This window comes from Lasioglossum baleicum, chromosome 8, assembly GCF_051020765.1.
Source record: "Lasioglossum baleicum chromosome 8, iyLasBale1, whole genome shotgun sequence".
Taxonomy (NCBI): Eukaryota; Metazoa; Arthropoda; class Insecta; order Hymenoptera; family Halictidae; genus Lasioglossum; species Lasioglossum baleicum.
In genome coordinates, this window is record NC_134936.1 from 5,093,983 (window position 1) to 5,106,271 (window position 12,289).

The window sequence follows — 12,289 nt, forward strand, 5'->3', positions numbered from 1 at the left end:
TTTTATAAAAATCTTTTTCAGTCAACTTTCTTTGAAAAATATGTTCGAATGAATCGAGATTATCTTCCCGTAATAGGCACACAACGTTCCATACCAAAATTTTATAACTAGACTGCGGATCTCTATGCAAAATAAAAATTTTCGAATGTAATTTCTTCCCTTAATGATTTTAATAGAGGAGAAATCATGTATTGACATCTTCATTTTTAAAAATTTTCCTTCAATCTTGAATTCCAACTACTCAATTTTGCTATAAATGCATAAAGATCCACAGTCTACTTATAACAAAGATTACCAAAGAGTGAAAAAATCACAATAATAAAAGCTTATGAAATTATGATTTTAAATACATATTACTTAAATAGTGTAAAATTATAAATTGTTACAAATGCTCCATGCGAGAAACTGAAATCAGCTTGACTAAGAATTTAATAGATAAAAATTATATGTAGTGAAGGATATCGTGAAAATGTTAAATATAATAACAATAAAACAATTTGGATTTTGTAAAGTAACTTATTTGAGACTGAACAACGCGAATAAATGAGTATAAGAAATATTAGTATATATCGGTTAAAAAATTGAAAACTATAAAACCTCATATTACATTTATAATAAATTGAATAATTTTCTTATTTGACAGATCAGCATTACTATCTAACGAAAATATCTGGAAACAAAATTACAATACATTTGTTGGAGTAACGCGAACCGTAGCAAGCTTTATCCATTAATAATTAAAAGCAGATTAGCGTAGCAAGTGTCAAAAGATTAAGTATTTACGTTGAGGTAGAGTATAACAACGCCATTATCGATGTATGTATGCATGTATGTGTTGGATTAAACACAGCGGGAGAAAGGAAGATTAAAAAATGGAAGACGAAAAAGGGATACGCTTTAGAGAAAGGAAAATACCTTTTACCACTAGACTATGAATCGTGTTAATGCGCTTAAATCTTCGCACGAAAAATATTCCTTTTAATTCCTTTAATGTAAACGTGATGAACAGTTAACCCGTTAATTCCCAACCAATGGAATCCAACGATTTTTATGGTGTATACATAATGATTGCTTACGAAAGTTATACAAAAAAACGTATAAATGCTACTAAAAAATGTTTGAATAGTTTTTTCTGAGACGCAACATGTATGAACGCGAATAGGTTATAATAAAACAACATACGTATGACTTATAAAATCAATTATGAATAAAAATTACTATGAAATTCTAAATACCATAAAAACCACAGAAGAAAGCTACCGTGAAAAAAGTCTCCACAATTTAAAACAGAATTTATTTATACAGTCCAGACGAACGGTGTTAAAAATTTCTGTCAGAATTTTCATTATAAACACTAGAACAAAATGAATCGCAAGAAATTCGAAACAGGCAAGTCAATCAGAGAATTATTAATAAAATTGTATAAGGAAGGCAAATCATACAGTGAAATTGCAAAACTTGTAAGCAGAAGTAAGTCCACGATTCATTATATATTGTGAAGAAATTTAATACTCTAGGCAACATTGCTACTAACAATAAGCCCCAAGGTGGACGTCCAAAACAGCTGACTGAAAGAGAAGAGAAAACAATCATGCGAAAAATCAGACAAGATCCTTTTATTTCTGGATCCCAATTGGCATCAATGGTGGCTACACAGTTCCAGAAAGAAGTGCATACAGTTCCAGAAAACTTTTTCGCTGAAAAATTTATTTATAAAAGTGATGAGAGTAAATTCAACATTTTTGGTAGCGGTGGACGTGAAAAAGTTTGGAGGAAACAGAACACAGAATTAGAATCGCGAAATCTGCGGCCAACTATTAAACATAATGGTGGATCTATATTAGTTTGGGGCTGTATGGCAGCTAGTGGAGTGGGAAACCTTGTGTTCATTGCCGGAATAATGGACAAAGTAATTGAATTTACCAAGGAATTACTGGTTTCAATCGGACAATGATTGTATAAAGTTCTACAAGTGTTGCCACATCCACCACAAAGTCCCGATTTAAACCCCATTGAACATTTATGGGATGAGGTAGAAAGAAGATTGAGATATACAGTTATTGTTTTGAAAGAAGTCTTGAAACGCGAAATATTATTGCACTATGGCAATGAATAGATCCAACGATACTTCTAAGGTAGTTCACTCAATGGAAAACAGACTTAGGGCCGTTATAAAAACAAACTGTGGTCCAACTTCCTATTAAAACTTTAAATCATTCAATTTAAACAACTATTAAATGTTGCGTTCCAGTACTTCTAGTAAGTACGTGTTTATAATAAATGTATTGTAAAAACGCTATATATTGTTGGATTATTTTCTAGTGCTACTTATACATATAGTCTTAAGACCCACCCCTTGTTTATGTAGCAAATTATATCAAATACTAGGTCATTCAGAAAGTTCGTAGCCTAACAATGAAATCACATGAAATAATGAGTTAAAATACATTTATTCTTCAGTATATTCTCCCTTAAGCTCAATACATTTTTTCCAGCGATTTTATAATTCATTTACCCCATCTCTGAAATGAGATCTCTCGAGACCTCTAAAATACTCATCTACGGCTGCTATAACTTCTTCATTTGATGAAAAACGGCTGCCACGGAGAAATGTTTTGAGGTTTAGGAACAAATGGAAGTCAGAGGGGGCCAGGCCTGGTGGATATGCTGGATGCTCCAACAGTTCATAGCGTAACTCCTTCAATTTGACCATTCCAAGAACACCTTTGTGAGCCGATGCATTGTCCTGGTGAAAAATGACTTTTCTTCGCTAAGCCAGGACTTTTCTCCCGAATTTGTGCATGCAGTTCATCCAAAAGGTTCGGGTAATACTCTCCTGTTATTGTTTTCCTGGTTTGAAGGTAATCAATTAACAAAATTCCTTTTGCATCCCAAAAAACGGAAGCCACGACATTCTTTGTCGATTTTGACCACTTTGGTTGCTTTGGAGCTGAACAACCGGGCCCAGTCAACTCTACGGTTTGTTGTCGCAATGCAGGACCGTAGTGGTAAACCCAAGTATCATTCATGGTTAGAAATCGACGCACAAAGTCAGTTTTATCTTTTTGCAAACGATCCAAATGTTGTTGAGAACATTTCACGCGAATGCATTTTTGATCCGAATTTAACGTATGCAGCACTCATCTTGTCAATAGCTTTCTCATACTTAATTCATTATTTAAGATCTCATGAACTGATCCAGTTGCGATGGCTGTGGCTTCAGCTAAATCAACCACAATTAATCGGCGATCTTCCACAACCAAATAATGGACATGATCAATCATTTCTGAAGTGGTTGCAGTTCTTGGACGTCCTGAACGTGGACCATCATTAATGCCTGTACGATCATGTTTAAATAGAGCAACCCAATTTTTTTTACCATTGCATATGAAGGAGCACTGTCCCCTAACACATTCATCTTATCATCAAAAATTTCCTTTCCACTTAATCCTTTTCTATAAAAATATTCAATCACTGCACGATTTCTCAAGAGTTTCCCATTTTTCTAACAAAAAAAAACACGTCTACTTTAAGGATGTTCTGCAGGTACAATGGGAGACTAAAGTACAAGATATTCGAAATCCATCAATATATTGGCAATGAAAGCCATTCATGAGTATATTTTGCATTAAATTTTTGCGAATACTTAAACCCTCTGTAGCTATATTCAGTGGTCTACACTTGTCGCGTTTATAATTTTTTGCTCTGAAACTGTTTAGTGAATCCTAATAAATTTTGATCATAATTAGTTACATCATTTTTACTACATATAAAAAAAACTGGAGTTTCTATCATTTGCGTTTTTTCAAGGTTTAAATAGGGTTTGAAGTGGAATTTTATGAATTCTCCATAAGGAGACGTGTTAAAATGTGCAAACTTTAAGTTGCTATAACTATTAAACGGTGCAGTGAATCGAACCCAAACTTTAGTATTTGCATTAATTTAGTAAGAATTATATCTTGTCAAATTTTCAAAAATTTTGTTGGTTTGCAAAGTATGGTATGTTCACATCAAGGACGGATGTTTTCAACAACGATATGCTTTTGCTGCTACCATTTATATTCTGAATGACCTGGTACTTTTTCGATAAAAAAATCAATCGAAGATTCATCAGAGGGTACGTTTTCGCGTCAAAATAACAGGGTGCGTCTAAACATCTGACACGCACTGTATGTGAGCGTATTTAACATCCATCATAGATTTGCGTAACAAGTGTCGAAAGATTAAATGAATTTATCTGGTTGAAGGGGAGTCGAAGTAGCGCCATTACCGGCGTTTTTCGGATTAAATTCGAATTGGGAAAAAATGGCGCGTAGGGGGGAAAAGAGAGGGCGATACCACGCTGTTGGAGGGAAAAGAAGGACTGGTCCCCATGGAACCGCGGCTTTGTTCTCAGCTATTACTCGGCCCCGCAACCCCGAGAATATTATTATATCTCTCCTCGTCAACCTCTCTCCGTTCTCCTTCCCTCGAGCTCGAATTCGGAGCCGGCAGGGCTGCGGAGCTCATCGTATTTATTTTATTAAACCATTTTCCAAGCTTCCTGCAGCGAAACTTTTCCTACCCGAGCGAAAGATAATCATTTCTGCGACTTGCTCTCTGTAATGCGTTTTGTCTTCCGCGGGAGAATTTGTTTGCGCAACCGTAATTGACTTCGCGCAGGTACGTTTATTTTATTATCGATCTCAATCTGCTAATGAACCCGTTGCCTACGCCTCTGTGATTCTTTGAACTTTGGCTTGATCCGTTTAGCTAACGGGGAATTAAAAATGCATCGTTTTTTTCGGCAGGATAATGGAAGTTTTAAATGGTTAGCCATTTTATGCCGGGATAAAATCTAGTAACGATGCATTACCTATTATAAGTTAGGTAAGTTTAATGAATGTAATTAAATCGTGTGTGTATGAAATGTGAACCGAATTTTGAAAAACCGATTTTCGAATTTCAGTATTTCCAAAGAGCCAGTTAAACTGGTTCATGATTTTTTTATAAAAATAGACGAAATAACAATGATTATAATCATGGAAAGTTTACGTCAGAGAAACAGATTGCGAATAGCAATTACTTCCTCATTTTAAGTTAATCGGATATTTCAAATTAGTATGGACTTATGTATAGTACAGAATGTGGACGATACTGTGTAAATACTGGAAAAGAAAGAAACATTCTTTCGTCACAAACAAATTCCAATTTTGAGCTTTACGTAGTAGTACATTTCCTATACATATAGCAATGACTACATATTTGTCAATAGTTCATCACTGGTCTGTGGAACTTTATGCAAAATAAAAATATTCTGCGTTGATTGTTTCATGCGTTGATTTCTCAATGTTGCATGTTTTTCACGGGCAGTTAAACTTTATAGACGCCCAGAACTCTTCATTTTCCCGTAATTTTCAGGATTATTTAACAAGCTGATAATAACTTTTCGGCATCTATTTACAGTTTTTGATATTTGTGTAATTCAATCATGTTCTTCCTTTAAGTTTTTTCCTTTCCTTAAGTAAGTTCTTTTCCACGACCCAATCTTAACGATTTAGTATGTTGTTTTATTAAATAAGCATGACAGAAGCTAGTACCCACTTTATCAATTACGTTTTGCAATGAATGTTTGATCTTCAGTAACTTCTGCGCAACTGACAAATGTAAAAGTGCTATTTGTGCTATCATTTTGTCCCGCTTGTGGGCCCCAATATTTACGTTTTCATTTCGAAAATTCTATTGAAGTAAATATTCTGGATGATATTCAGTACATTGCATGTACAGCCATGTCAAAATATGTTGACATTAAAATATTCATATTCTCCAGTTTAATGTACTAAATGAGGAAAAATAGACGATGTGCTATCTTTTTGTCCCGGAGTGTATATATCACTGCTCAGTTAGTAAAAGGTTGTATCTGTGCAGGGTAAATGCTTGTTTTCTGTCTATAGGTTTACGGTTAAGTCGAAAACGTAAACAGTAGTGCTAACTGCAGCGTCAAAATGATAGCACAAAGTCAAAGTGTGTTTCCAGTTAGCGTTAACACGTCAAAGTATTCAGATCGACAAGAATTTAATATTGTGCGTGTTCTAGAATTGAAATTATGTGAAATTTTCAACAACGGGTCGCGGTAAAAGATTGACTGGTCCTGAAATATTAGCAATTCAAAATTTGCGTAAAGAAAATTGTTCCATTGCTAAAATTGCGAAACTGTTGAATCGTAGTCGCAAAGTTATTTACAATTTCTTAAAAAATGTAGACGAATACGGAAAAAAAGAGCGCGGGTCGTCCAAGAGTGACAACTGATCGTCAACGGCGTGCAATTTTAAGAACTGCATCAAATTCTACTGCTACTGTAAGAGAAATTGCAGCAGAAGCTGGAGTAAATACTAAGATACGTAATGTACAACGTATTATAAAAGAATGTAAATACATAAAACGCCAAAAACTAATGCGTAAACCACCGCTAACTAAGGAACATGAAGAAGCTCGTTTACAATTTTCTGAGAAGTACGTTCATTGGAAGGAAAAATGGCGAAAAGTTATCGTTAGTGATGAGAAGAGATTTACGTTAGATGGACCGGATGGCTACCGTTGTTATTTCCACGATTTGTGTAAAGAACAAAAAATTTTATGCAGTAGACAATTCAGTGGTGGTAGAGTAATGTGTGGGCGGGCATTGGGTACTATGGAAACACGGAAATTAAGTTTATCAGTCGCAAAATGAATAGTGCAAAGTACATTAGTTGAATCGACGAGCAATTGAAGAAACATGCTGTAAAAATTGCGGGCACAAACTTTATTTTTCAGCAAGATAATGCGAGTGTTCATACCGGGAAGATGGTAAAAGAATATTTTACACGGGAAAATATTCAAATTTTGGAGTGGCTGGCCAGGTCTCCAGATTGAAATATTACAGAAAATTGCTGGGCCCATTTAGACAAATCGGTATATGCCGGCAGAAGACAATTTCGAACCCCCGACGAATTAAAAACCTGTATTGAACGTAACTGGGTATCGTTAAGCAGAAACGTGGTTAAAAAATTATATAAATCTATACCGAAACGTTTATTCCAAGTTATACAAACAGAAGGCGGAGCTACAAGATATGAAGACATTATATTTTTAGTGCTATCTTTTTGACGCACCGATTTTTCGTTTAATGTTACATATTTTCCAATAAAATTGTTTCTTCTCGTAATAAATGCATATAAACATATTGAAGTAATTTTTTATTCTTATATCCAGGTCACAAACAATGTAATATGCTACTTGAAAAGCTAAATAACCATTTATCTGTATAATGATTTTTGTGCTAGCTTTTTGTATAAGCTATAAACCGCTCGCCCAAAGCTGGCAACGAGCACACGAAACTGCAAGAAAATTGAAAGAGAAAATCGATTTCTTTTAAAGATGAGGGCGGTCTAGCATCTTAAGAAGAGCATAAAAAATGGAGAGATTATCTCCGTCACGTTCGTTGAATGATTAGGGATGGTTGCAAGGCGAAGCTCGCCCCCATACAAGCACGGAAAGCGACAGTACGTTATATCGTCAGGCTGAAGATACTTGCGAAGACGTAGCGGGCCGCTGGGTATAATAAAGTCTATTTCAGTTGGTATTATGTCAAGTTAGCCTCGTTAGCAGAACTCGAGCGTTTTAAGAAACACTCGGCCACCGCGGTTGCTGTCGGCTCGTTGAACATGTACACTGACAAGAGGCCGCCCCTCTGACCAGCTATGAATGCCACCCCCTACACGCAATTATCCTTCCATATCTGCGCACGAGAACCAGGTGTAGTTAAAACAGCTTAAGTGGCGCCTTCAGCGCCGTTCCTCATCTTACACTCGGTTACTTTTTTTCCTCTCCTTCGCGCGTCGTCATCTCTCCGGCACCCTCATCTTCTCGCCGTAGTCGACGCTGGCTGATTAGGAAGCATAGTCTTCGCTACAGAATCTTCTCATCATGCCAGCGAATACATATTAACACATTACCGACCGGTGATTATTGCATAATTTTGAAAAATCTATGGTACATGGCTAAACACTTTTTAATGGAACTTTCAATAGTACCAGTAATTTTCATTGTGAACTAACAAGTCACCCTCAATAACGTATTCTAATAGTGTCATTCAAGATGGCAATGTAAAAGAAAATTTCTATGCTTTCTTTTGGTGCAGCACAATTATTGAAAATCCTATTAATAGGCTTCCGGTAAAGTGTTAACATTAGAACTATAGGACTCGGCAAAATAACGTGTTCCTAATTTTTCAACATTCGATTAGTGAAATTACGAAAATGTATTCAGGAGACATTATTCACTAGATTTATTTCTTTGGACATGCAGCGTTAATAACTCTTAAATAATGCCACGGAGAACATTTCCGTTCGGGAGAGGAAGAAGTTACTTCGAATAACCTCCGGAATTACCACTTTCAAGGATATAATAAAAAGAAACACATTAAGGAATAGTATTCATAATGTTTTCTTCATTTAAAAATTGAGACGTTTATTTTGATAGTGGTCTAAGTCTATTTGTTAATTACTTTTTGTTGACTGTAGTAATACCAGGTCATTCAGAGAGTTTGTAGCCTGACATGTAGATGATATTGGTATTAGCAAAAACATATCGTTGTTGAAAACATCCGTCCTTGATGTGAACATACCATATATAATATAACGACTGTGTTCAGTGAATATTATTATTTAACGATAATTTTTTTTGTTTTTTTTCAGGTATGGTTTCAAAATCGCAGGGCAAAGTGGAGAAAAAACGAGCGTTTGATAGAAGAGCAGAGGAAGAGAGAGGGTGGCGGTGGAGGTGGCTCACTGGAAACACCTGGATTAGCACCACCATCGTCTTCATCTGCAGGTCCAAGTCCTACCGGTCATGATCCTGAAGGTATGATTTTAAATAAAGTTGATTGATATAATTACACTGCGGATTTGTATGCATTTAAGAAGAAATTGGCTGGATAAAACGTAAAACAGTAAAGGATTCGAAAAATCTCAGAATATTGTCACGATTTATTCAATGGAAAAAATCTGCTAGAGGAATGGAATAAAATTTGATTTAACTCCCGGCGCCCACAATCGGTGCAAAACATTTTTATTTTGCATAAAGATCCACAGTCTAATTATGATTACGTGCGGTTCATTTGCAATTACTCAAATTATTAAATTTTTCGAATAAATGATGCTCTCTGGGGGTACCACATTTCAAAGTTTTTACATCTTTGACGGAAATACGTCTGGAATGTACTTTAATGAATATATTCATTCAAAGTTGTCGAGTTTTGATCGCGGATGTTACTTAAAGTAATTATAATCAAGCTCTTGCATGTATGTTTGAATAAAATTTTTACGACGATCAATTATTCTTGCCCCATGCCCACAGTTTTCTATTTTCAAAGCAGGTATCTGCAAATTCAGCTGTTTATTTTTCCTGTTCCACTTATCGATTTGACAAAGGAACAAATTAACGCATATATCCAACCGCCATTTTATCTGTGTTCACCTTACTATTCAATCTTCGATTTTCTAAGAAATTATGTTTTCATCTTTTGTTAATGTTCATGAATTATTTTTATTCATTTCGATTTAACACGGATATTAATGTTACTCGTGTCATTATTTATAACTCGTAGCACGAACATTTATAACTCTCCTGTATAAATCTCTTTTTTCATGTTTTACAAAACAATACGTTGCGTTTGATAGAACATTTTAATGTAATAATTAGACAGAGGGTTTTATGCATTTATAATGTTTTAATTTATTGTCCACAGGACACAAATGACAAATAGGACTAATATGAATAATATTAGTGTAACTAGTCTAATAAATAAATAATAAACAACTAGTGTAACCAGAGCTAATATTAGTGATTTCGTCGTTGCTGATTGGCGGTGAAATGACTAATCACAGTGATGATGTTGGATATGTATTAAAAATAACAATTTCCTAAAATGCGAACTACCAAGGGAGCATTTTATGCCCGCCTCTACGAAATATTTTTTATTATATTTTTCTTTTTATGATAATGCTTCCACCGCAAAATAAAACATACACCCACTAGAAACCGCGGCATTCACATGTAGTCCAGTCAACGAAAAGTTGTAGAGGGAAATCGAAGGAACACAATTTTTAACTTCGGGTCTTTGTTTGGACTAGTGAGGAGGTAAACATACTAAAAGTCCCCACTCCTAGAAGGTGCAGGGAGGCACGTAGAAGGTCCCCTTTTTCGGTTTTCCGCGGATATCTCGGAAACTATGAGTCCTAGCGGTAAGACCATTCCATACAATCTTAAAGCTGATAAAATGTGCCACAGGATTGATTCGATTCAGTTTTTCACTATCTCGCATAGTTACTGAGATATCCGCGCTCATAGTTCACTAATTGTGCCGAAGAGTTAGCTAGTCAAAGAAGGCAAAAATTTATTTTTCACAATTAGTGAACTTTGAGCTCAGATATCTCGGAAACTATCCGAGATAATGAAAAACGGAATGCAATCAATCTTGTAGCACATTTTGTCAGCTTTAATTTTGTATGGAAGACCTAAAAACCTAAAAAGGTGACTTCTACGTGTACCCTGTAGCCCGCTCACCATCGAGGAGTAGGGACTTTTAGTATGTTTACCTCCTAACTAGTCCAAACAAAGTCCCAAAGTTAAAAATTGTGTTCCTTCCATTTCCATCTACGCACCCCTTATGAACATTCATTGACTGGACTAATGACAAAAAGGACGAAAAACAATATCCTTCTTCTCCAAACTTCTTTGTTTATAATAGCAAAATGATCGTGGATCTTTGAGCTCATAGATGATAACAGATTAATTTCTATTTGAGGCATAAACATATTCGTCGAAACTGTAAAGTGCAACATCATTATCTCAGAAAATGTTACAGGGGTCACAGTTATCACATGTTATTGTCACAGGGGTTGAACAATTAATTTTCTCAGGATTTCAGCCGAACTAATTAGTAACAATTTTTAATAAGGGGGAATCCAATAAAATATTATTTGATAATAATATTAATATTATTTAATAATAAAAATATATCAAAATTTGTCTAAACTGTGTCGGAGGATATATTCTGGCATTTTTTTTAAATTTTCAGAAGCCATAAATGCTTAAAGATCCGCAGTCCACTGATTAGTAGGGATGAGATCAAGTACTTCGCAAACAGGTTCGAACCTTGATTGATGGAATTCGAACTCTCTATAAGTACTTCGAAAAAAAAAAAATAGTACTCCCAAGTATACTCGAACCTTTGCCAGACAGTTTCGAATCCTTTACAAGTACTGTGGTAAACGTAAATAATACTTGCAAGTATACTCGAATCTTGGTCGAACAGTTTCGAAACTTTCGAAATTTTTATCAATATCGTTACGAATTTCCGTATTCTTGTACGCTCCGTGGCTACGTAAGGCTGTTCTGGCGCGGTGTTTGTTCACTTTTTTTGTAAACACGCTGTGGAGATGAGAGAGAAAACGGGGTCTCATAATTTTACATGCTTCTACCGATGATTGTAGTTTGGAATGTACTTTGCGACAAAAACTTTCTCTCTCTCTCTCTCTCTCTCTCTCTCTGATATATTATATCGAACATTATCTAGGTGATGTCAAGAACAATCATTTGTATATGTTAACTGCATTATTGGATCCACGATTCAAAACATTAGCTTTTTCTAAAGATGAATCTGTCCCTCGAGCACGGGATGCCTTGGCTGATATAGCCACTAATTATATTAATAATGATAATTCATCTACAACATGTGATAGTTCACAGACGCAGACGTCCGAAAATCGGCACAATAGCGAATTATCAATTTGGTCATCCTTTGACAATGAAATAGCAATTACAAATAATACGATACCTATCTCATCATCTGCTGCGTTAGAAGTGGAAAATTATCTAAAATCACAATATTTAGAACGCAAAGAAGACCCGTTATTATTTTGGCGTGAAAATTCAATCAAGTACCCCATTCTGTCAAAAATTGCACGAGACTATCTTCGTATAATGGCCATTTCTGTACCTTCAGAAAGAGTTTTTTCAAAAGCAGGAAATATCATGGATAGAAAAAGAAATAGGATAAAACCAAGTATTGCAAATGAAATATTATTCTTACATAGTTGCGAATTTAATCAAGAAAGTGCTTAAAACCTACTATGCAGTTTTGATATCTAAGATTCGAGTAAGTACTACTTGTGAAAGTTTCGATTACTTTCAACATCGAAGTACTTATAAGTATCTTTTCGAAACTTGTAAGTACTCATCCCGAGGTTCGATAACTACTTGTATACAA

The 12,289-nt window shown here is 35.1% G+C and overlaps 1 protein-coding gene across 3 annotated transcripts in view; it reads left to right on the forward strand.

The window, feature by feature from the left end:
• Drgx (Dorsal root ganglia homeobox) overlaps window positions 1-12,289 on the forward strand; it is a 157,984-nt gene that overhangs the window by 119,005 nt on the left and 26,690 nt on the right. For all 3 annotated transcript variants that reach the window (XM_076429499.1, XM_076429500.1, XM_076429501.1), the window contains one exon: window positions 8,715-8,880. In XM_076429499.1, the coding sequence (XP_076285614.1) occupies window positions 8,715-8,880 (166 nt within the window). The remainder of the gene's footprint in view (window positions 1-8,714; window positions 8,881-12,289) is intronic.